The 26,729-nt window shown below is 48.9% G+C and overlaps 1 protein-coding gene across 1 annotated transcript in view; it reads left to right on the forward strand.

The window, feature by feature from the left end:
• The window catches only part of LOC135057101 (uncharacterized), a 182,650-nt gene that overhangs the window by 93,669 nt on the left and 62,252 nt on the right, over nt 1-26,729 (forward strand). The window contains exon 7 of the mRNA XM_063963002.1: nt 24,148-24,531. Coding sequence (XP_063819072.1) covers nt 24,148-24,531 — 384 coding nt within the window. The remainder of the gene's footprint in view (nt 1-24,147; nt 24,532-26,729) is intronic.

Below are 26,729 nucleotides of genomic sequence, written 5' to 3' on the forward strand. Positions count from 1 at the left end.
GTCTGCTTACTCGCAGGCCAGCCACGTTTATGAAAACCAAAAAGACCAAAAAGAGTATCAGATCTCCTAAGGGAGGCGGTTTTCTTCACATAGATATGGAGAACCCGTACTACATCCAAACACCGCTCTTTGGAGGACAAATCAGGAGAGATAAAGATCGGAACCACAATCTCTTGGTTAAGATGGAAAGATGACATTACCTTAGGTAGATAACCAGGGCGAGTTCTAAGAACAGCACGGTCACAGTGAAAAATCAGAAAGGGAGACATACAGGATAAGGCACCCAAGTCTGAAACTGTCTAGCAGAGGCCATAGCCAGCAAACACAAGACCTTAAGTGTAAGCCATTTAAGGTCCACAGTCTCAAGAGGTTCAAATGGAGACTCTTGCAGGGCATCCATAACTACCGTCAAATTCCAAGGAGCCACAGGAGGAACATAAGGAGGTTGAATTCGTAAAACACCCTGAGTGAAGGTATGAACGTCAGGCAGAGTCACAATTTGTCTCTGAAACCACACCGACAAGGCTGAAACATGAACTTTGAGAGATGCCAAAAGAAGGCCTGAGTCCAGGCCCTTTTGCAGAAATGCCAAAAGTTTAGCAGTACTGAACTTGTATGCATCAAAATTCTTAGCCGCACACCACGTGAAGTAAGAATTCCAGACTCTAGGGCTTTCAACATCGTTTGAGTGACCGCCTCAGAAAAACCTTTGGCCCTCAGTACTGAAGCTTCAAGAGCCACGCCGTCAAAGACATTCGGGCCAAATCCTGGTGTACACAGCGGCCCTGAATGAGGAGGTCTGGGCGTTGTGGAAGCAGAAGAGTATGCTCTATCGAGAGACCCTGCAGGTCTGAGAACCAATGCCGTCTGGGCCACGCTGGAGCGATCAGAAGTAGGATTCCTCCTTCTTGTTTGAACTTTCTTATTACCCTGGGCAGGAGTGACACCGGAGGGAACACGTACGGCAGCTGAAAGTTCCACGAATGCTACTTGAGGATCCCTTGTTCTTGCTCCGAAGACCAGAACCTTGTGATTGTGTCGAGACGCCATCAGGCGTACATCTGGTAGGCCCCACTTGTCCACTAAGAGTTGAAATAATTCTGGATGAAGGCTCCACTCTCCGGCGTGTACGTCGTCCTGATGACTGAGGAAGTCCGCTTCCCAGTTGAGGACCCCCGGATATGGCTGGCAAATGGCATTCCGCTCATTGAAGAATCTTTGACACTTCCAACATTGCCATGAGGCTTTGAGTGCCGCCTTGATGATTTATGTACGACACCATGGTGGCGTTGTCCGACTGAACTTGAACAGGCCTGTTCTGTACCAGAGGCAGTTTCAAAGCATTGAACACTGCCTGCAATTCCAGAATATTGATTGGGAGGAGAGATTCCTCCCTGGTCCACAGACCCTGAAGTGAGGGTTGCTCCAACACCGCGCCCCAACCCCGCAGACTGGCATCCGTCGGTGGAGATCCAGAAGTGACGAACCCTGCTCAATTGTTGGTCCTGTAGCTACCAGCTCAGTGACAGATGAACCTCCGGAGTCAAGGAGATCATGCGAGATCTTATCTGGTGAGGCAGGCCATCCCACTTGGCAAGGATTAGCCTCTGCAGAGGACGAGAGTGAAATTAAGCGTACTCTACCATGTTGAAAGCTGACACGATGAGGCCTAGTACTTGCATCCCCAAGTGTACCAACACTCGCGGACGAGAAAGGAAGTATCTTATCCTATTTTCAGGACCTTCTCTTGGGACAAGAACAACCTTTGGTTGTGTGTGTGCAACAATGCCCCCAGGTGTGCCATGCTCTGAGGAGGGAGGATTTCTTCCAGTTGATGAGCCACCCGTGGGCTTGCAGGAATTGGACTGTCAGTTCCAGATGACGGAGGAGAACCTCTGGGGAGTTCGCCAGGATCAATAAGTTGTCCTGATACGGAAGGATCCTGATACCCTTGTAAAGTTCTAATTATTTCTAAACATTTCAAATGCCAGCATTAATATATGCTGCGGACGCATGGTGCATCTTAGTACCATATACGATAAAAGTACGCTGTACGTTGCAAACACTACATCCCTTAAGAGAAAGCAAGTACACGCACACATTGTAGGCTGAGGTCCAATGCTCAGAGATGTACATATTTGATATTAAAAGGGTATGCATACAATGTAACATATGTACAATATATAATTCAGTTATAATATTATATATATATATATATATATATATATATATATGGTTACAGAGTTACAATTACACAAGAAGCAGTTGTAGTTACAAAACAATTCGTTACAGCCAGCATACTTCACCTAATTTGCTCAATGCACAGTCCTCTCCATCTTTGAATCTGCACCAACAGGAACAAAAAACAGAACTTCTTGGGTGAGGGGAAATACCTATATACTGTGTATTGGGGGAGGTACATGTCTGGGACTTAGTCTTCTGTTATTGGTCCAGGGGAGGGAAATCTCTCATTCATGATGTGTTATTGGTCAGTTCATATGCAAGCAACGTCCAGTTTGAAGAGGGGTTAGCCACTGGTTTGTGCTGCACACATGCTGTCTTTGTTCTAATAAGAGTGACTTTAGATTTCATACATTTAATCATAACTAATCATTGCAATGTGCTACAATCTAACCACAGCTATCAAACCAACACACACATTATCCTGATCATTTTGACACCAAGCATGATATGTTTAACTTGTTCCATTCCAATAATACATATATATATATATATATATATATATATATATGATGCTATAACTCGCTTATTTAAATACATTATAATGTCTGGTGCTTGACATGTTTAATTTATGTGTTGTATGAAATATGTGTTGAATATATCTTTGTGGCTTGTCTGTGTGAATGGGTAGGCTACTATATATAGCTGTGCACGCTGCGTGTATAAGCACGCACAGAGACCCGTCTGTTTGGAGTTTGTATTTGCGGTGTATGTAATATTTTTAACTTTGACAGTCCAGCCTTTGTCAGTAGACAATAACTGTCTTAACTGACACACTAAGCATAATTACAAAAAAATATTTCAAACACATAATCGGTGACCTGGACACATATATGTATTCATTTCGCAAATCAGACATTGACTATATTTGGTGGAAGACAGGGAGGAGGACGGGACATCCTCTATATGCACTCGGCGGTCACGGGACCACTGGTTGGGTGTGGGACGACATTTAACCTAAAGAGTATGCTGGGACAAGTGCTATGGCCTATGATGTCTGCTTTGAATGAACGTTGCACACATACATATACCTACATCTTTGCACACTGATGTTCGGATTCGAAAGAGGTTTTTCTGGGTAGAGGGAGAAAACACAAACAAATCATGAAAGAAACATAATAAGATTTTACTCACCGGTAAATCTATTTCTCGTAGTCCGTAGTGGATGCTGGGAACTCCGTAAGGACCATGGGGAATAGACGGCTCCGCAGGAGACTGGGCACAATTAAAGAAAGCTTTAGGTCTATCTGGTGTGCACTGGCTCCTCCCCCTATGACCCTCCTCCAGACCTCAGTTAAGATACTGTGCCCGGAAGAGCTGACACAATAAGGAAGGATTTTGAATCCCGGGTAAGACTCATACCAGCCACACCAATCACACCGTACAACTCGTGATATTAAACCCAGTTAACAGTACGATAACAACGGAGCCTCTGAACAGATGGCTCTCAACAATAACCCGATTTGTTAACAATAACTATGTACAAGTATTGCAGACAATCCGCACTTGGGATGGGCGCCCAGCATCCACTACGGACTACGAGAAATAGATTTACCGGTGAGTAAAATCTTATTTTCTCTGACGTCCTAATGGATGCTGGGAACTCCGTAAGGACCATGGGGATTATACCAAAGCTCCCAAACGGGCGGGAGAGTGCGGATGACTCTGCAGCACCGAATGAGCAAACTCAAGGTTCTCCCTCCTCAGCCAGGGTATCAAATTTGTAAAATTTAGCAAAAGTGTTAGACCCTGACCAAGTAGCCGCTCGGTAAAGTTGTAAAGCCGAGACCCCTCGGGCAGCCGCCCAAGATGAGCCCACCTTCCTTGTGGAATGGGCTTTCACTGATCTAGGCTGCGGCAGTCCTACCGCAGAATGCGCAAGGTGAATAGTGCTACAAATCCAGCGAGCAATAGTCTGCTTAGAAGCAGGAGCACCCAGCTTGTTGGGTGCGTACAGGATAAATAGCGAGTCAGTTTTCCTGACTCTAGCCGTCCTGGAAACATACATTTTCAGGGCCCTGACTACGTCCAGTAACTTGGAATCCTCCAAGTCCCTAGTAGCCGCAGGCACCACAATAGGTTGGTTCAAGTGAAAAGCTGATACCACCTTCGGGAGAAACTGAGGACGAGTCCTCAACTCTGCCCTATCCATATGGAAAATCAGATAAGGGCTTTTACAAGACAAAGCCGCCAATTCTGATACACGCCAGGCCGAAGCCAGGGCCAACAGCATGACCACTTTCCACGTGAGATATTTCAAATCCACGGTTTTAACTGGTTCAAACCAATGTGATTTCAGGAACCCCAAAACCACATTGAGATCCCAAGGTGCCACTGGAGGCACAAAAGGGGGCTGAATATGCAGAACTCCCTTGACAAATGTCTGAACTTCAGGCAGTGAAGCCAGTTCTTTCTGGAAGAAAATCGACAGAGCCGAAATCTGGACCTTAATGGACCCCAATTTGAGGCCCATCGTCACCCCTGCTTACAGGAAATGCAGGAATCGACCCAGTTGAAATTCCTCCGTTGGGGCCTTCCTGACCTCACACCAAGCAACATATTTCCGCCAAATGTGGTAATAATGTTTTGCAGTTACATCCTTCCTGGCTTTGATCAGGGTAGGAATGACTTCCTCCGGAATGCCTTTTTCCTTCAGGATATGGTGTTCCACCGCCATGCCGTCAAACGCAGCTGTGGTAAGTCTTGGAACAGGCAGGGCCCCTGCTGCAGCAGGTCCCGCCTTAGCGGTAGAGGCCATGGGTCCTCTGAGAGCATCTCTTGAAGTTCTGGGTACCAAGCCCTTCTTGGCCAATCCGGAACCACGAGTATAGTTCTTACTCCTCTCCTTTGTATTATTCTCAGTACCTTGGGAATGAGAGGCAGAGGAGGGAACACATAAACCGACTGGTACACCCACGGTGTCACTAGAGCATCCACAGCTATCGCCTGAGGGTCCCTTGACCTGGCGCAATATCTTTTTAGTTTTTTGTTGAGGCGGGAAGCCATCATATCCACCTGTGGTCTTTCCCAATGGTTTACAATCATTTGGAAGACTTCTGGATGAAGTCCCCACTCTCCCGGGTGGAGGTCGTGCCTGCTGAGAAAGTCTGCTTCCCAGTTGTCCACTCCCGGAATGAACACTGCTGACAGTGCTAACACGTGATTTTCCGCCCATCGGAGAATCCTTGTGGCTTCTGCCATTGCCCTCCTGCTCCTTGTGCCGCCATGTCTGTTTACATGGGCGACCGCCGTGATGTTGTCTGATTGGATCAGTACCGGCTGGTTTTGAAGCAGGGGTCTTGCTTGGCTTAGGGCATTGTAAATGGCTCTTAGCTCCAGGATATTTATGTGTAGTGAAATTTCCTGATTTGACCACAGTCCCTGGAAATTTCTTCCCTGTGTGACTGCTCCCCAGCCCCGAAGGCTGGCATCCGTGGTCACCAGGACCCAGTCCTGTATTCCGAATCTGCGGCCCTCTAGAAGATGAGCACTCTGCAGCCACCACAGTAGAGACACCCTGGTCCTTGGCGACAGGGTTATCCGCTGATGCATCTGAAGATGCGATCCGGACCACTTGTCCAACAGGTCCCACTGGAAAGTTCTTGCGTGGAACCTGCCGAATGGAATTGCTTCGTATGAAGCTACCATCTTTCCCAGGACTCGCGTGCATTGATGCACCGACACCTGTCCTGGTTTTAGGAGGTTTCTGACTAGAGATGACAACTCGTTGGCTTTTTTCCTCTGGAAGAAACACTTTTTTCTGGTCTGTGTCCAGAATCATTCCCAGGAACAGAAGACGTGTCGTAGGGACCAGCTGTGACTTTGGGGTATTGAGAATCCAACCGTGCTGTTGTAGCACTTCCCGAGAAAGTGCTACCCCCACCAACAACTGTTCCTTGGATCTCGCCTTTATCAGGAGATCGTCCAAGTACGGGATAATTAAAACTCCCTTCTTCTGAAGGAGTATCATCATTTCGGCCATTACCTTGGTAAAGACCCTCGGTGCCGTGGGTAACCCAAACGGCAGCGTCTGGAACTGATAGTGACAGTCCTGTACCACAAACCTGAGGTACTCCTGGTGAGAAGGGTAAATGGGGACATGCAGGTAAGCATCTTTGATGTCCAGTGAGACCATGTAATCCCCCTCGTCCGGGCTTGCAATAACCGCCCTGAGCGATTCCATCTTGAACTTGAATCTTTTTATATACGTGTTCAAGGACTTCAAATTTAAAATGGGTCTCACCGAGCCGTCCGGTTTCGGTACCACAAACATTGTGGAATAGTAACTCCTTCCTTGTTGAAGGAGGGGTACCTTGATAATCACCTGCTGTGAATACAGCTTGTGTATAGCCTCCAACACTGCCTCCCTGTCTGAGGGAGTTGTTGGTAAGGCAGATTTTAGGAAACGGCGGGGGGGGAGACGTCTCGAATTCCAGCATGTACCCCTGAGATACTACCTGAAGGATCCAGGAATCCACCTGTGAGCGAGCCCACTGTGTGCTGAAATTTCTGAGACGGGCCCCCACCGTACCTGGGTCCGCCTGTGGAGCCCCAGCGTCATGCGGTGGACTTAGCGGAAGCGGGGGAGGACTTCTGCTCCTGGGAACTGGCTGTATGCTGCAGCTTTTTCCCTCTACCTCTGCCTTTTGGCAGAAAGGATGCGCTCTTGTTTTTATGGGGCCGAAAGGACTGTACTTGATAATACGGTGCTTTCTTTTGCTGTGAGGTAACCTGGGGCAAAAATGCTGATTTCCCAGCCGTTGCCGTGGAAACGAGGTCTGAAAGACCATCCCCAAACAGCTCCACCACTTTATAAGGCAAAACTTCCATGTGCCTTTTTGAATCGGCATCGCCTGACCACTGCCAAGTCCATAACCCTCTCCTGGCGGCAATGGACATTACGCTTATTTTCTATGCCAGCCGGCAAATATCCCTCTGTGCATCACGCATGTATAAGACAGCGTCTTTTATATGCTCTGTTGTCAGCAATATATTGTCCCTATCCAGGGTATCAATATTATCCGACAGGGAATCCGACCACGCAGCCGCAGCACTGCACATCCATGCTGAGGCAATAGCTGGTCGCAGTATAATGCCCGTGTGTGTGTATATAGCTTTAAGGGTAGTTTCCTGCTTTCTATCAGCAGGTTCCTTTAGGGCGGCCGTATCCGGAGACGGTAGTGCCACCTTCTTTGACAAACGTGTAAGCGCTTTATCTACCCTAGGGGGTGTTTCCCAACGTGACCTATCCTCTGGCGGGAAAGGGTATGTTGCTAATAACCGTTTAGAAATTACTAATTTCTTTTCGGGGGAAGCCCACGCTTCTTCACACACTTCATTTAATTCCTCAGATGCAGGAAAAACTACTGGGAGTTTTTTCTCACAAAACATAATACCCTTTTTTGTGGTACCTGTGGTAATATCAGTAATGTGTAATACATTTTTCATTCCCTCAATCATGTAACGGGTGGCCCTATTGGAAGTTACATTGGTCTCCTCGTCGTCGACACTGGAGTCGGTATCCGTGTCGACGTCTGTGTCTGCCATCTGAGGTAGCGGGCGTTTCAATGCCCCTGATGGCTTTTGAGATGCCTGGACAGGCACAAGCTGAGTAGCCGGCTGTCCCATGTCGTCAAACCTTTTATGTAAGGAGCTGACACTGTCACGTAATTCCTTCCATAAGTCCATCCACTCAGGTGTCGACCCCGCAGGGGGTGACATCACATTTACCGGCATTTGCTCCACCTCCACATCATTTTCCTCATCATACATGTCGACACAGCCGTACCGACACACCGCACACACACAGGGAATGCTCTGATAGAGGACAGGACCCCACAAAGCCCTTTGGGGAGACAGAGGAAGAGTATGCCAGCACACACCAGAGCGCTATATAACACTGGGATATCACTATACAGAGTGTTTTCCCCTATAGCTGCTTGTATTACATATACTGCGCCTAAATTTAGTGCCCCCCCTCTCTTTTTTACCCTTCTGTAGTTCAGGACTGCAGGGGAGAGCCAGGGAGCGATCCTTCCAGCGGAGCTGTGAGGGAAAATGGCGCCAGTGTGCTGAGGGAGATGGCTCCGCCCCTTTTTCGGAGGACTTTCTCCCGCTTTTTCTGGAATTCTGGCAGGGGTTAATTGACACCTATATAGCCTCTAGGACTATATATGGTGTATTTTTGCCAGCCAAGGTGTTAGTATTGCTGCTCAGGGCGCCCCCCCCCCAGCGCCCTGCACCCATCAGTGACCGGAGTGTGAGGTGTGCATGAGGAGCAATGGCGCACAGCTGCAGTGCTGTGCGCTACCTTGTTGAAGACCGAAGTCTTCTGCCGCCGATTTTCTGGACCACCTTCTTGCTTCTGGCTCTGTAAGGGGGACGGCGGCGCGGCTCCGGGACCGGACGACGAGGTCGGGTCCTGTGTTCGATCCCTCTGGAGCTAATGGTGTCCAGTAGCCTAAGAAGCCCAAGCTAGCTGCAAGCAGGTAGGTTCGCTTCTTCTCCCCTTAGTCCCTCGCTGCAGTGAGTCTGTTGCCAGCAGATCTCACTGAAAATAAGGAGAGCCCCTAGTGTGCATCCAGCTCAGCCGGGCACAAAAATCTAACTGAGGTCTGGAGGAGGGTCATAGGGGGAGGAGCCAGTGCACACCAGATAGACCTAAAGCTTTCTTTAATTGTGCCCAGTCTCCTGTGGAGCCGTCTATTCCCCATGGTCCTTACGGAGTTCCCAGCATCCACTAGGACGTCAGAGAAATAAAATTTGCATGGTATATATTCCTATCACTCCCTGAACATTGTTTCCATTTCTGGATCGTATGCTAGGTCTGTTTCATCATTGAACAAGGGTCATTATTTCAGGTAGTGTCCTTCCTAGATAACATAAACCTTCGGAGTTCGGGGAGAGCCATTCATAACTTTTCTTCCACATATATTAATGAGCTCTTTATCTGCTAGACTGATGCACTCATCTTAAATTATAGGGTCACAATAACTACAAAATACAGTATTCCTCAGACAATAGCCTATCACGTTACCTCCGAACTCCGTAACTACTAGTCCTTTGATTTTCTCTGGCTTTAACAAAGGGATAGGCTGATCCTGGGATCCTATAAAGACATCACTCCTTTCTCCAGAACCAGTTCCAGTCCCACACTCGACTCCTCATGAAAACCTCACAAAAATAGAATGTCCTGAAAATAAAAAGTTTGTCAATGGGAAAAAGATAGAACAAAACAATTCTTGCCCATAGCAAATCCATTACAACTACTGGTCTATCTGTACACTCAGGTATTGTTCAACAGTGCCTCTCAGTCTTCACGGAACAGACTCTCGGGTGATACTTCTGCGATCTCACTCCCTTTGCGAGTTCCTTCCGGACTACCGACTTTCCTGCAATGGGAATTCATGGACCCAAGTCTCTCGGCTACTTTCACTGGGATCGTGCTGTCAACAAAACTTGGTACGGTCCTTCCCACCTGTCTATTAGGCAACCTGAGCGTAAAACTAATCACACAGTTTCTTGGTTCACAATCAAGACAGTTAGTAGTTGGCATACCAGGAATCAAAAGTTTCAAGTTCTTTTGTTAAGTTCTCAAATGCTGGCTCATCTCGATAAGGTACTGTACTGTCACCTCATTGGTGTATTTCTGATCATGGTGCGGATCAATCATGACATGAGGTTGTCTTCCAAAACTAAACAAAAAATTTCAAAGAGGGTGATACGTTAAGTGGGGATCTGGGAGTGGTTCCGATGCTGCAGAACACTAGTGGCAGTGTCTATGACCACAATAGTCCAGTTTCAAGCTATCACTTTGCTCCTACTCCTAAGGATACCATATCTACACACAAATTTCTGCACAATTTTCTTTGCAGTAAACACAGAAGTATTTGTGGCGGCAGGAAATGCCTCTACCCAGGTTGAGAAAACATCAGTGCACACCAATACATATTTCAGATTCCTACAGGGTGTTAACTGTACGAAGTTGATTTGTATTACCTGAAAAGGTCCGTCTGCAGGAGGAGTATGGGATGGCTCTGTTGGTACTACCTTACCAAATGTTCTTCCTCATGGAAGTAAGACAGGTCATAGTTTTCCTGCTTGCCTGAAAAGAGAACCCTGGTGCACGCCAGTATGCTCTTACCAATTTGCACATACCTTCCCTACCCTAGGTGAGTCAGACCATGTGCCGCCTCAGCTAGGCTTGGGAGATACATCCTGGGGGCCACTGGCTTACCTTCTCCATCTCTCCAGAGTCCTGAGGACTCCTGACCATAACCCTTTGCCTTTCAGACCTCCTTTTCTTGTAGGGAACACAAAAATGCATCTTAATCTAACTGTTGTGTGTTTGCAATGTAGAGTACCATGAGCATCACTCAAAAAAAAAAGAAAAAACTTCTCTAGAGGGAAAAGGCAAAAAAAAAAATATCAGGTCTGAATTCACCAACGTGCTTATGTCTGGTCTCGTAGTAAAGGTCTGATTCAGATATTCCATACCATCATGCATATCAGTGTCTATACAAAATTTCCCTTCACCAGTATTCTCATCCTCCACCCTTTGTGCATGACAAGGCACATGCAGTAATATACTGGTGTCATTGTGCTGATGAGACATACCGGGTTCGGGCAGAACTTTGAAGGACCAATACGGCATGTGGTGTATAAACTGTCAAATCATGTACAAGTACTACGTCCCAGGTATTTGACCCTTGTCCTACACAACTGTAGTTTATCCCTTGAGACCTTGTGTCCTGTCTGGAAGAGATTATTTATTATTATTATTACCAGTTATTTATATAGCGCACACATATTCCGCAGCGCTTTACAGAGAAAATTTGCTCATTCACATCAGTCCCTGCCCCAGTAGAGCTTACAATCTATACTCACTATCACATGTACACACATTCACACTAGGGTTAATTTTGTTGGGAGCCAATTAACCTACCAGTATATTTTTGGATTGTGGGAGGAAACCGGAGTACCAAGAGGAAACCCACGCAAGTACGGGGAGAATATACAAACTCCGCACAGTTAGGGCCATGGTGGGAATCGAAACCATGACCTCAGTGCTGTGAGACAGTAATGCTAACCATTACACCATCCGTAATGCCCCAGTAGAAGAGATGAAACAGAAACTGCTTCGGATCTGCCAGGGACGACTCAAATGAATCAGGGCACAAGTCATCAACATATTGTACCAGCACCGACCCATTCTCAGGCTGAAAGGACTGTAAACAGTCATGTAGGGCTTGGGAGAAAAAATACTCAGGCTGTCACTTGAAACTTTGGGAGAGTCAGGTCCATGTATTGTACCCCCTTTGTGAACGCAAAAATGAAGAGGAAACTGAAGAAAACAGAATAGAGATTGGTGACAGTGAAGTTTGTAGAGGTGGAGCGGATTTTATTAAAATGACAACTGGATTTGGCACTACGGAGAATTGATTTGGTCTACCCCCCTTAAAGCTTGTGCTTGCTGTGTCACTACTGGGACTACCTCAGCCATCAATACAGTGTCCTGTCCATTCTAAGTTCATAGGGAACCCGGTATCTGTGGGATAATTTCCTCTACCTGTGATGGACATGAATCTAGAACAGTGGAATGCAACATTAGTCTTTGAGGAGTATCTAACATACCTTGTATTTCCCATTTCAATTTACATAACAAAATCTCTGTCGATTAAGTTAGTCAGGGGCCACTGCTGCTAGGAGAAAAAGAAAAAGGGTTTAGCATCATAGCGGGCCAATCGTAACTTCTGCAGGTTAGGGAGGCCCGTCCCGTCATGTAGCAGGCTTGTCTGGTTTGAAAGCAGGCCGACGAACAGCCCAGGAACATTTAGGTTTGGGCTTAGAGGTTTTGGAAGTGCGAGCCTGTTTCGGGTACATCTGACCCTTTGCTTTACATGGAGGTCGAAAGGAACAAAAGGTGGTACTTTTTGCCTTCGGAGCCGAAGGATTAGTACTCGGCAGATATGCAGTTTTAGCAGATGCTAAGTCGGCAACATTCTTGTTCAGATCTTCCCCAAAAAGGATGTCTCCCTTAAAAGGGATAACCTCCAAGGTCTTTTTTTTTTTTAAACTCATTTTTATTGGATGGATCATTAAAGAATTACATTTAACAACATAGCATAGCACCCGGACAATTTGGGTGTTTAAATAACAAATGTAATTACAGTGGATTACAACAATGACGGAATGGATCCTTTTTTCTTTTTTTTTTTCCCTTTAATCAGTTTTCCCATATATAGGGATTAAAGTTAAGGCATATATAGTGTGGGAGACTCTCGGCAACGGAGTAGCTTTCCGTCATAGAGAGTCAGCAGAAGAAGTCAGAAAAGAAGGGTACTCATAGAGCGAGTGGAAAGGTACAGATAAGCGTAGAAGGCTGAGCGCCTCCAGTCGGAAAAGAGAGAGGGGGAATAGATAGGGAGTGGAGGGGTGGCCTTCGGGGGCGGGGGGTGGCTCGGATTGTGGCTTACCGTGTCAGGATATGAATGGGGAGGAGGCCTGTTGTAGGTTTAGCCACGGGGACCATACTTTGTCGAATTGTTTTGAGGTGTTACGTATGACCGCGGTCATATATTCCATTTTGTGGACATACCATATCCGGGATATTATCACTGGCATTGGTGAGGGGGTCGGGTTCTTCCAGTCCATGGCTATTTGGCATGTCATTGCCGAGACTACGTGTCGGAGCAGTTTGTTTTGTTGTCTATTGAGGGTTGGGAGGGTCATGGGGAGCAAAAAGTAATGGGGGTCAGGGGGAATTGGGGTGTCAAACAAGCTTGAGAGTAAAGTAATGAGTTCACTCCAAATTTTGGAGATTTTGGGGCATGTCCACCAGATATGTAAGAACGAACCGATATCTGAACAGCCTCTCCAACATCTATCTGAAGTGTCTGGGAACATAGTGTGTAAACGAGAGGGGACATAGTACCATCTATATAGTAACTTATAGATATTTTCTTTGATTCTCACGCATATAGAGCTAGAGGTCGCGTTGTCCCATATATCTATCCAATCTTCATTATCTATTGTAATTCCCAGTACCCTCTCCCATGCCGCTTCGTGAGGGGCCCGGAATGTAGTGGGGTGGTCGTCCAGTAGGGTGTATATGTCTGAGATGAGGCCTCTAGTATTGGTGCGTTTCCAACTAATATATTCAAAGGGGGTTAGATGTCTGTGGAGTAGGGTATTGGAGTTAGTGGAGTGAAAGTGTCTAATTTGCAGATAGCGAAAGAAGTCTGAGGAGGGGAATACTGTTCCTTCACGGATATCTACGAATTGTGGGAAGGTGGCATTGGATGTGATATCGTTAATGTATAGAATACCAGCCGAGCGCCAAGGTGTATGTGTGGTTCTACTCATTCCTGGAGGGAAGGCTGGGTTGTGAAACAACGGGATTAAGGGGGATGGGTGTGGTGCCAAACTGAACCGTCTATTAGTCAGGTCCCATATCGCTAATGAACGGCTTACTATGGGGTGTAATAGGGCCGCACGCGGGCGTTGGTTCCGGTGAAGCCACAGTAAAGAGGATAGTGTAGCTAGGCCAGTTTCTTCTACCTCTATCCCCACCCAGACCTTCCGTGTCCCACCTTCGTTGCACCATTGTGCACATTGCGCAAGTTGCGCAGCGTAGTAGTACTTTCTGAAGTCCGGGATACCCAGGCCTCCGTTTCTGGAGGGACGTTGCAGCAGTTTAAGTCTGACACGGGGACGTTTGTGATTCCATATAAAGAGGGAGGATTGGCGTTGTAGGGATTTGAAAACAAAGGTGGGGACATAAATCGGGAGGGTCTGGAATAAGTACAAGAGTCGGGGGAGCACGCTCATCTTGACGGAGTTAATTCTGCCTATCCATGATATAAAATAGCTAGACCATTCCACCAGGTTCTCCTTTATTGTCTGTAGTAAGCGGGGGTAGTTTGCTTGGAAAAGTTGGTGGTGATGGTGGGTCAGGTACACACCGAGATATTTGATTTTCTTCGTGTACCAGTTACAGGGGAGAATATTTTGAAGGTCTTGCTTGAGAGTTGCCGGGATATAAAAGTTGAGGGCCTCTGTTTTGTTAACGTTTATCTTATAGCCGGAGAGCTGGGAATATGAGCTGATCTCAGATAAGAGAGCGGGGAGAGATTTGGCTGGGTCTGTGAGGGAGATTAGGATGTCGCCGGCGTATAACGCTATCTTATGTTCGGATAGGCCCGTGGGTATTCCATGACTGGTACTGTTATTGCGGATCTTTGCTGCTAGGGGCTCCATAACTAGTGCAAAGATTAAAGGGGAGAGGGGGCATCCCCTGCCTGGTACCATTGGCTATCTTGAAGCTGGAGGAGGAGACACCGTTAACCATAACCTGGGCCGATGGGGAGCGGTAGAGTGCTTTCATCCCTTCTAGAAATTTTCCGGAGAATCCCATTTTGTCGAGGACTGCAAAGGCGAAAGATCATGATATACGGTCGAAGGCTTTCTCTGCGTCGAGAGCCAATATAAGAGAGGGAGATTTCCGTTTCTGAATTGAATGTATTAGATCTATGGCCCTTCTAGTGTTGTCTGACGCCTGGCGTCCAGGGATAAAGCCGACCTGGTCCGGGTGGACCAGGCCGGGCATCAAAGGCCCCAGACGGTTGGCTAGTATTTTTGCATATATCTTCAGGTCGATATTCAGCAGTGAAATTGGTCTATAGTTCAAGCAACTGGTCGGGTCCTTGTCAGGTTTTGGGATTACCACTATGTCGGCTTGGGTTGTCTCTGGCAGAAAGGAGGCGCCCTCGAGGATACCATTAAATAGGGAGGTTAGATGTGGGGCCAGTTCCTTCGCAAAGAGTTTATAATATTGAGCTGTGAAGCCGTCCGGACCCGGAGCGGCCGACGAGCGCATAGATCGTATGGCTGCTATTGTCTCCTCCTCCGAGATTCGACTATTAAGAGCCTCTACCTGGTTGCCAGAGAGAGTCGGGAGGGGGATATCAGAAAGGTATGGGCGCTCCCCCCCAGGTTCGTCGGGAAATGACGGGGACAGGTCAGGAAGGTTATAGAGGGAGCTGTAAAAAAGACGGAAATCTTCGGCCATCACTTCAGGGTCATATGTGTAGGTTCCCCTTTGTGGTGAGTACAGTTTATCTATTGCACCCAACACTTGTTTACGATGTAATTTATTGGCCAATAGGGTATCTATTTTGTCCATTTTGTCATAGAAACGTTGCTGCAGTTTGCAAAGGATTAGTGCCGCGCGGTTGGAGAGAAGGGTATTGAGTTGTCCCCGGAGGGAATCTATCTGGGTGAGCAGGGGCGAGTTGGGGGATGCTTTATGTTTGGCTAGTAAGATGGCTATTTCTGATTCGAGGGAGGATATCTCTTGTGCGGCTTTTTTCTTAATTGCCGACGATTTTGCTAGTAAGGTGCCGCGAATCGTGGCTTTGTGGGCTTCCCAAAGTACATTAAATGGAGTGTCGGGGGACACATTTTCGGTGAAATAGTGTGTGATCGCCAGTCTAGTTTCCTCTAGTGCTGAGGGGTGTTGTAGGAGCGAGTTGTCGAGGCGCCATTTGTATGTCCTACGTGGTGAGCGATATATGTATATAAGGAGGTAGACCCCAGAGTGGTCCGTCCAAGTTAGTGGTGTGATGCCTGTATCCGAGATCAGTGGTATAAGAGCCGAGGAGATGTGGATCATGTCGATCCTGGAGTAGTGTTGGTGTGGAGCTGAGAAGTGCGTATAGTCTTCGGTATGGGGGTGTTGGGAACGCCAAGTGTCACAGAGGCCGTGATGTTTCATGATGGCGGAGAGTGTGCGGGAGGACCGGGGAAGGGCTGTCACAGAGACGTGAGGTGGGGGGCCAGATCTATCGAGCAGCGGGTCGGTTATGGTGTTAAAGTCGCCACCCATGATTATACTGCCCTGTGCTTCTCGTGAGAGGCGTTTAGAGAGAGAGTCGAAAAAAAGAGACTGGTCTTGGTTGGGGGCGTAGATAGAGACCAGAGAAGGGCCGTGGAGCGGAGGGTGCCCATTACCATGAGGAACCTTCCGTCTGGGTCTGTCACTGTCCTGGAATGGATAAACGGGATGTTACGATGGATCATAATGGCCACACCTCGTTTTTTACTATCTGCTGAGGCAAAGTAGGACTGGGAGAACCATCTGCCCTTAAATTGAGAGTGGTGACCGGTGAGGTGTGTTTCCTGAAGAAATGCTATATCGACTTTCTCACGTCTGCAAGCACTCAGGAACACGGTGCGCTTTCTTGGGGAGTTCAGGCCATTTACATTGACCGAGAAAATTTTAAGGGGCATTGTCATTTAAGTGGGGGGATATGGTAAGTTGCCAAGTGTGGTCCACTAACGTACAATTCGTGTCGGGCGAAGGCCACCCCTCTGAGCCAAATAAGAAGAGGAAAGTTAGGCAGAGGCCACAAGAAAAAGAAGAAAGGAAAGAACATGGAGAAAGAGAAGAGATACTCCAAAAGGGGAAACGTCCCTGAGGTTGTGGGTCCCACTCTGGGGCCGCTAAGAAAAAACACTGCTTAAGTAACATTGTAAACAACAGTAAGGGATTGTGGGGGGGTAACCAGGCTACCATGCGAGTGGGCGCGAGTCACCCGGGCCATAAGGGTAGAGAGTAGCTATGGCCATTTTCCGTCTGTGTCTAGCATAGTACAATTTGGGACACTGAGATCTGTGTCCAGATTACAAAAATAATTTCAAACATATAAAACCAAGGATAAGGGGGGGAGAAGGGGGAAGGGGAGAGGGAGGAGGTGGGGGGATGGTGTGGTGGGGAGAAAAATAAAAGGAAGAGGGGGGGAGGGGGGAAGGTGGGGGGGGAATACCACAGGGGTGCAAGCAATTGTAACTTAATTATAACAGTAATAACAGAAGATAATTACGACTTTGGTGTATGGACGGGAGTCGGTTCTTTCGTTGTCTTCAGGTGTGGAGACCTTGCACCAAAAGTTCGTATACTTTTCCACATCAGGAGGTTTCTCCAGATCAGGGAGGGTCTTTATCCACGTTGCGTTGTCGAGTCACCCGTGTCCAATCAGGAAGGGGGGATTGAGGGAGTGGCGGTTTGGATGCTGAGGCCGCCATGTCAGATTCAGAGGATGCTGGGAGAAGATCTAGTTTTGCCAGCAGTTCTTGTCCTTGGGTTAATGTCTTGATTGAGTGAACCGAATTGTTGATCGAAACGTGTAGTTGGAAGGGGAATCCCCATCTATATCTGATCTGGTGCTGGCGCAGGACCCGGGTGACCGGCTGGAGATCTCGCCGCTTTTGAATTGTGGAGGGTGCCAAGTCCTGAAAGATCTGTATCTGCATGCCTTTAAACAGGATCTCCGATGAGTCTCGAACGGAGGACAGGATCTTCTCCTTTGTGCGGAAGTAGTGGAAGCGGACAATAATATCCCTGGGCGGTTGGGCGGAGGACGGTTTTGCACGGAGTGCTCTATGTGCCCTGTCACAGTGACACTCTTCGTCTGTGAGGTCTGTTATTAAATGTTTGAAGAATTCTTTCAAGAATGGTGACAGTGATGGACCGAGGACCGATTCTGGGACGCCACGTATGCGTAGGTTATTTCTACGCGAGCAATTTTCTTGGTCCTCTTGTCGCTCTTTAAGGGTCTCCAATTCCTCGCACATTCTAGTGATCTCTCTGTCAAGGCGGTGTTGAGAGCGGCAGATGTCGTCCGTCTTTGTTTCTAATTCGTCCGTTCGGTTGCCGAGAGCTGTGAGGTCCGATTTAAATTCAGCCATAGCATTCGCAAGTTCCTGTTTGAACGCGGACTGCACTCCCTCTAGTAGGCTCGACATAACCGCCTGTATCTGAGGGTCGATGCCCGTTTCCGACGAACACGGAGAGGGGGGGGAGCTTGTGGCCATGGTGGGGTTCTGCGGGCCCTTAGACTTTGAGCCAAAGAAGTTGGTCGGGGCTTGCAGTGTTTTTTTGTTTTTGGACATAGTGGCATATATCAGAAAAAGGGGTGTGGATATAGGTGGGGGTGAGAAAAAAAAAAAAAGGAGGGAAGAAAAATTATTGATGTTAGGACACAGGTCAAGGTCCGTCTAGGGAGCGGGAAGTCCAGACGGGTCAAGTATTTTGACCGCGGAGTTGAGGATAATGAGCCAGAGCGTTATATATAGGGTCTGACCATTAAGCATTGGCATGTGTGGTATTTTATTATTTTGCGTTAAATCATCCTGAGAGCTATTTTGAGAATGAGTCGGGGATATATGGGTCCAAGTGTCATAACGCTGAGGCCATGATTCTTCTAGGCGCCAACTCCGCAGTTGGGGTAGCTCATAGCTTGATCCCTCATTCGGTGGCCCGGGTGCACATGGTTGGTATTAGAGCACTTTCATGGCCTCCACCTACGTGGGCAGAAGTGCGAGCAGATTCTGTCTTCCTGCCGGGGTGAGGTGTAAGTGATGTAGTGCCGCTTGTGCTTATCCTGGCTGGGCGCCAGACAGCAGGATGGTGGTTCTGGTGTGTTGTCGCAGGGCTCTGTGGCACTGGGGTGCATATAGGGGAAGGCCGATGCTTTCTTCGCTCCTTTTATCTCCTGCGGGGCTGTGAGAGATTTAGGGGTCCTCTATACACATTTGTGTCAGGGGACTTTCATGAATCCTCCCTGGGATGGATATGCTTCTTTGGTGGAGTGGCCACCAGGGGGAGTGCTTGGTGTGAGTAAAGTCCCAGGGGCCGTGGCCGGATCTCCTTCAGGGCCTCCTGGATGTATATGGAAATGGGAATTGAGACCCTGGTCTCAGAGGTGGGGCTAGGCCGCCGCCTGCGGGAAGGTCTCGAGGCCTCCTCCTGGTACCCCGGGATCGGTTCCAGTCGCCTAGGTGATGCCCCTTTATAAGAGGATGGAATAGAGAGGGGGACTGGGTAAGTTTAGGGGTGTGGGCGTTTGCCTCCGAGCAGGTGATGGCAGGCCCAGGAGGGGCAAGGATCTCCCAGGGAACAGGGGGGCACCGGAGTCTACCCGTGCAGGGGGCAGCTCGGGTTGTTGGGTCTGCGGCGCTGTGCTCAGCCGGGATGCAGGGGACCAGGGCGGGACAGTGCCTACCTCAGCCGCCGGCCCGTCGCGTGCGTCCGCTTCCGGAAGCGGCGGTCCGGGTCTCCTCTGGCTCCAAGCCCCGGTCTTCGTATGGGGAGAGGCCACAGCCGGCCAACCACGGAGGGAGCTGTCCGGTCTTCTCCCGCTGTGCGGCGTCCACGGCCGCGTACATACTCCTGTAGGAGCAGAGGTGTCACGGGGCCTCCGGATGTTCAGAGGCTGCAGGCAGGGGCACTCGCCGGCCGCACGGATCCGCTGTCGGTTACTTAGCCTCCGCGCCGCTGCCGCCGGGTCCCGGGCGAGGCAGGGTCGCAGGCTCTGCTTCAGGTATCTCCAAGGGGGTGAGTTGTTCGGCGTCCCGTCGTCCGGGAAGAGAGATCCACAGTCCGGGGGGAGAGATCCACTCCAGTCCCCGGCTTCGCAGTGGGGGGTAGGCCGCAACCTGCAGGGACCCTTAAAAGGATCCCCCGGCTCCGCAGCAACAGCCCCTCACTCGCAGGTGTTATTGGATAGTATCTGGGGATAATGGGGGTTGTGAGGATCCCCAAAAGGTTAATAATTAAGCCCAAAGTGCAGGGTTTACAGGAGCTCCCAGGAATCACGTCTCCTCAGCTCGGTGCCTAGGCCACGCCTCCCCTCCAAGGTCTTTTTAGAGTCCAAATCCACAGACCAGGACCGCAACCCCAGAATCCGGCCAGCCAGAATGGACGTAGTAGACGCTTTGGCCGCCAGGACACCGGCATCAGAGGCCGCCTCCTGAATATAATGAGAGGCTGTGATAATATGTGAAAGACATTGTCTGGCATTATCAGGAAAATTAGAAGGTAGCTCCGCTTTAACTTCCTGAACCCAGGCCTCTATAGCTTTAGCAGCCCAAGAGACCGCAATAGTAGTTCTATGCACAGCTCCAGCAAGGGTATAAATGGACTTCAAGCAACCCTCCACATGCTTATCCATCGATTACTTCAGCGAGGTGATGGTAGTGACAGGCAGAGTAGATGACACCACCAGACGCGTGACATGTAAGTCCACCGGCGGCAGTGTTTCCCAATTCTTTCTTATCTCTGCAGCGAGGGGATAACGAGCATCTTCTTAGACAGGGAGAATTTCTTTCCTGGAGACTCCCAGGATGCCTGACGTATGTCAACTAAATTGTAAGAATGTGGTAAGACTAATTTAGTAACCTTCTGACGTTTGAACTTATCAGGTTTCTTAGACGTAACTGGAGGTTCAGATTCATCATCAATCTGAAGAATGAGCCTGATAGCCTCCAAAAGGTCCGGAACATCCACCTGTGAAACAGATTCCCCATCAGAAGCATCTGGATCAGTGTCTGAGGGGTCAGTATATACGCCATCTTCATCAGATGAAGTACCCGAAACATGCGTGGATTGTGAAGAAGTAATGGCCCGCTTAGATGACCCTGTGGTCCTAGGAGGGCGAGGGTTAGGTTTTTGTTTAACCAAAGACTGATTTAATTGCTGTAACTGGGCGGATTAACTGCAGGGACAATATATGGCTGTAATGGCACAGGAGGTCCCATAGGGGGCGTAAGTCTCATTACTAGCGTAGTAAGCAGATTAGAAAAAGCAGCCCAAGGTGGGTCTTGGTGTGCCACCGGTGCTGCAGGCTGACTGAGGGGTACTGAACCCCGGTACCTAGACCCTCAGCTGGAATATTTTCCTCAGGTGCATCCACGGTGTCAGTACTTCATGACGCAGGATCCGACACAGATCTCCCACCCTGTGTAGCAGACATTATTTGGAAACGTAGCCTTAGGGCGTAACAGTATAATATAGCCAAAGTACCAGACAGAAAACCCCTGTGGAGTGTGACTGCAGATGCAGAACACAAACAGACAATTTAAGTGGTATATGGTGACTGAAATACACAGAGAAAAATACCAAGGTAGTATATCCTATGAAATACTATATATATATATATATATATATATATTTCTCTTACGTCCTAGGGGATGCTGGGGTCCACATTAGTACCATGGGGTATAGACGGGTCCACCAGGAGCCATTAACCCTTTAAGATTTTGAGAGTGTGGGCTGGCTCCTCTCTCTATACCCCTCCACACCAGACTCAGTTTAGAAAATGTGCCCGGAGGAGCCGGTCACAGCTAGGGGAGCTCTCCTGAGCTTTTCTAGTAAAAGTTATATTTAGTTTGATTTTTTACAGGAGGCTGTTGGCAACAGCCTCCCTGCAGCGTGGGACTCAGGAGGGGAGCAGTGTCCGCCCTGCGGGGTCTGACCCACTGACTCCGCTGACTGGACACTGAGCTCCAGAGGGGTCTGATCGGTCTCTGCCACAGGGGAACCGCTCGCCCAAGCAGCATGCCGCCAACCCCTTACAGAGTTGAAGAAGTGGTGAGTGAGTCACAGACCCCCTAGGAAGCGGGGGGCCGGTGTGAAGATGGCGGCAACAGGGGAGGGAGCGCAGTATTAACTGCACTCCAGGAAGGTACCAGAGGCGCATAGTGCGGCGCTGTGAGGGGCGCCCTAGGCCAGCACTTAAACCCCCCCCCCCCCACACTGGTCAGCAAGCCTGTCGGGGTCCACGGATCTCAGCCAGCAAAAGTCCTCAGGCCAGTATAAACATCTGAAGAGCGGGAAGACAGCACCATTAAGAGAGCGGAGCTTCTCCTCAGAGCGGACCCAGCAGCATTCCAGTGCCATTTTCCTGCCTGCACAGCACTGGGAGGAAGAACAGGTCCCTCCACAGCAACTCCAACTGTCAGCTCCAATTGTCAGTACACGGTACCAGGGTTGTACAAGGGAGGGGAGGCTGTAATAGACTGCGTGTCCTATTAAGGAGCACAGTCAGTGCTAACAATGGGTCTCCCTTTGCTAGAAAGTGCTGTGTATTGGGTTGGCTCCAATCTCTGTCTCTCTCTTGCCGTTCTTGGGGGGGACGACTCTGTCTGCCCCCACCTGAGTGTGTGTGGAGTGTTTGGTGGTCTCCTTTAGCTATGTCCAGGGACACTGTGTCATATGCTGCAGAGGATTTATCATCACAGGATGATCCCATTCCATGTAATCAGGATAGCACTGGTTTAGCACAGATACCAGCAAGGGTGCCTGAGTGGTTTTCCTCTATCAAAACTTGGATTTCTCAGATTTCTGACAGGGTTGCTAGTAATGAATCTGCAACCCAGGTATTGCAGAGCTCTATGGCTGTATGGCCCATGTCTGCTACCTCAGGACACCCCGCTATATACCCCCACAAACATGCGCTGGTGCATGTCATACAAGACGACACGGATTCCGATTCTGACACTACAGATGGTGATGGGGATGTGTTGCGGGGGTCCGCATCTCTTGCAAGGGGGTGCAATTGTTGATAGAGGCTATCAGGGATGTGTTAAATATTAATGATACCACAGCTGAGCAGGTTGAGGATGCTCTTTTCACTGAAAACAAAAAAGCCTCGCTAACCTTCCCTGCGTCAAAGGAGCTGAATGCTATATTTGAAAAAGCATGGGTTAACCCTGAAAAGAAGTTTCAGATCCCTAAGAGGGTTCTGGTGGCCTTTTCTTTCCCTGAAGAGGACAGGAAAAAGTGGGAAAACCCACCGATTGTTGACGCATCTGTATCCAGACTCTCAAAAAAGGTGGTTTTACCTGTTCCGGGATCTACCGCCTTAAAGAAGCCGGCAGATAGAAAGATTGATAACACACTTAAATCACTGTATATGGATTGCAAAGGCAATAGTGAAGTGGTCGGCTACCTTGCCTGAGGATTGGGATACGATGGATAGGGATGACGTTGCATTATATTTATGCAACATACATGATTCTGCAGGTTTTATGGTAGAATCCATGAAAGACCTGGGTTCCATGGCTGCGGGAATTTCTTCCATGTCTGTTTCAGCTCATTGGGGACTGTGGCTCCGCCAGTGGTCAGCCGACGTGGAATCCAGAAGGAGCGTGGAGTCGCTACCCTATACAGGTCAGGCTCTCTTTGGGGAAGCTCTTGACGCGTGGATATCCACCGCTACAGCGGGTAAGTCTCCGTTTCTTCCCTCAGCAGCACCTGCTCCGAAGAAATCCTCCTCAGCTGTGCAGCAGTCCTTTCGGCCTAACAAGCCTAGAAAGGCCAGTTCATCCAATACCTTCTTTAGAGGAGGTAGGGTTAAGTCCAAGAAACCTGCCGCTGCAGGTTCCCAGGAACAAAAGCCTGCTTCAGGTACCCCAAAGTCCTCCGCATGATGGTGGACTGTACGGCCCGGTGGTGGGACCTGTGGGAGCGAGACTCAGTCAGTTCAGTCATGTCTGGGTATCGTCCGGCCTGGATCCCTGGGTAGTAGATATTGTGTCTCAGGGATACAGGCTGGAATTTCAAAGTCTCCCTCATCGCTTTTTCAGGTCAGGCTTACCAACTCTGTTGCAGGACAGCACGTTACTACAGGACGCTGTCCAAAAGCTGGTGGAGGCACAGGTCATTGTGCTAGTGCCACTTCACATGTTGACCAAGGGTTACTATTCAAACCTTTTCATGGTACTGAAACCGGATGGTTCGGTCAGGCCCATTCTGAACCTAAAAATCATTGAACCCCTTGCTAAAGGAGTTCAAGTTCAAGATGGAGTCTCCCAGGGCGGTGATATCAGGTCTGGAAGAGGGGGAATTCCTGGTATCACGATATCAAGGATGCGTACCTCCACATTCCGATCTGGCTGCTGCATCAGGCTTATCTCCGCTTCGCATTGCTGGACTGTCATTTTCAGTTCCAGACTGCCGTTCGGCCTCTCCACAGCACCGATCGTGTTTACCAAGGTGATGGCGGAAATGATGATACTACTCGGCAAGCAGGGTGTGAACATCATTCCTTATCTGGGTGGATAAAGGCATCGTCCATGGAGAAGCTGCTGCGGTCCATTGTTCTAATGACGTGACTGCTCCAGAGTCACGGTTGGATTCTGAGTTTTCCAAAGTCACATTTGGAACCAACCCAGAGATTGTCATTTCTGAGAATGATCCTGGGGACGGGAGTGCAGAGGGTGTTTCTTCCGCGGGACATGGAGTTGGTGATCTAATCCATGGTCCGGGATGTCCTCAAGCCACCCCGGGTGTTGGTTCCTCAATGCATTCGCCTATTGGGAAAGATGGTGGCCTCTTACGAGGCTCTCCAGTACGGGAGGTTCCATGTTCGGACCTACCAACTGGATCTTCTGGACAAGTGGTTGGGTTCTCACCTCCAAATGCATCAGAGAATTCGTCTGTCGCCAAGGGCAAGGATCTCACTCCTCTGGTGGCTCCAATTGCCTCACCTCCTAAAAGGCTGCAGGTTCGGAATTCAGGACTGGGTCCTGCTAACAACGGATGCGAGCCTCCGGGGCTGGGGAGCAGTCACTCAAATGGTGACCTTCCGAGGCCGTTGGTCAAGCCTGGAAGCCGGCCAGACCATCAACATTCTGAAACTAAGAGCCGTCTACAACGGTCTTCTTCAGGCGGCCCCTCTTCTAAGAAACCGGGCCATTCAAGTTCAGTCGGACAACGTAACAACAGTGGCTTACATAAACCGACAGGGCGGAACAAAGAGCAGAGCGGCGATGTCAGAGGTGACAAGAATACTCCTCTTGACAGAAAAGCACGCGTTGGCGCTGTCAGCCATCTTCATTCCGGGAGTAGACAACTGGGAAGCAGGCTTCCTCAGCAGACACGATCTCCATCCAGGAGAGTGGGGATTCCATCCGGAGGTGTTCAAGGAAGTAACAGATCTTTGGGGTCTTCCCACAGTAGACATGATGGCCTCTCGTCTCAACAAGAAGCTTCAGCATTATTGTTCCAGGTCGAGGGACCCACAGGAAGTGGCAGTGGACCCCCTGGTGTGTCAATGGGTGTTCCAGTCAGTGTACGTGTTTCCACCACTCCCACTCATCCCAAGAATCCAAAAGCTCATAAGGAGAACAAGGGTTTAAGCGATCCTCATTGCCCCAGACTGGCCAAGAAGGGCTTCATACGCGGACCTTCTGAATCTACTGCAAGAAGAGCTGAGGCCTCTTCCTCTTCGGGAGGACCTGCTGCAGCAGGGGCCGTTCGCCTATCAAGACTTACCGCGGCTAGGTTTGACGGCATGGAAGTTGAGCGCCTGATTCTTGCTCGGAAGGGCATTCCGAAGAAGGTTATTCCTACCCTCATACAGGCTAGGAAAGGGGTAACGTCTAAACATTACCATCGTATTTGGAAGAAATATGTCTCTTGGTGTGAGTCCAAGAAGTTTCCTACTGTGGATATGGGTCTGATTCTGGGATCTGTAAAGGTCCAGATTTCAGCCCTATCCATTTTCTTTCAGAAACAATTGGCTGCCCTCCCTGAGGTTCAGACTATTTTGAAGGGAGTTCTGCAGTTCCAACCTCCCTTTGTACCGCCTACGGCGCCTTGGGACCTTAACGTGGTGTTGCAGTTCCTCCAGTCAGATTGGTTTGAACCTCTACTGGAGGTAGAGGTCAAATTTCTTACATGGAAGGCGGTCACGTTGTTGGCCTTGGCTTCTGCTAGACGTGTGTCCGAGCTGGGGGCTTTATCATGTAAAAGACCTTACTTAATATTCCATGAAGATATAGCTGAGCTCCGGACTCGTCAGCAGTTTTTTCCGAAGGTTGTGTCGGCATTCCATATCAACCAACCTATTGTGGTGCCAGTGGCTACTGACTCCTCAATTACTTCAAAGTCCTTGAATGTTGTAAGGGCTCTGAAGATATATGTGAAGAGAACTTCTCGTCACAGAAAGTTGGACTCTCTGTTTGTCCTCTATGATCCCAAGAAAATTGGGTATCCTGCTTCTAAGCAGACTATTTCTCATTGGATTACATTCACTATCCAGCACGCTTATTCTACGGCAGGACTGCCATGTCCAAAATCTGTTAAGGCCCACTTTACTCGTAAAGTGGGGTCTTCCTGGGCGGCTGCCCGGGGTGTCTCGGCAACTTTGCCGAGCAGCAACTTGGTCTGGGTCAAACACGTTTGCAAAGTTTCACAAGTTCGATACTTTGGCTGCTGATGATCGGAAGTTCAGTCAATCAGTTCTGCAGGAGCCTCCGCACTCTCCCTCCCGTTCTGGGAGCTTTGGTACATCCCCATGGTACTAATGTGGACCGTAGCATCCTCTAGGACGTAAGCGAAAATAGGATTTTGGTACCTACCTGTAAATCCTTTTCTCGTAGTCCGTAGAGGATGCTGGGCGCCCGCCCAGTGCTTCGTTTTCCTGCAATTGTTATTTGGTTCAGTACAACTTTTTTTTAGTTGAGTACTGCTTTGTTACTTGGTAAGTAATGTTTCAGCTGTTGCTGAGTAGTTCAAGCTAGTTGACTTAACGTGCCTTGTATGTGTGAGCTGGTATGAATCTCACCACTATCTGTGTAATATCCTTCTCTCAAAGTATGTTGTCTCCTCGGGCACAGTTTCTAGACTGAGTCTGGTAGGAGGG

The sequence above is a fragment of the Pseudophryne corroboree genome, chromosome 3 (assembly GCF_028390025.1).
Source record: "Pseudophryne corroboree isolate aPseCor3 chromosome 3, aPseCor3.hap2, whole genome shotgun sequence".
Taxonomy (NCBI): domain Eukaryota; kingdom Metazoa; phylum Chordata; class Amphibia; order Anura; family Myobatrachidae; genus Pseudophryne; species Pseudophryne corroboree.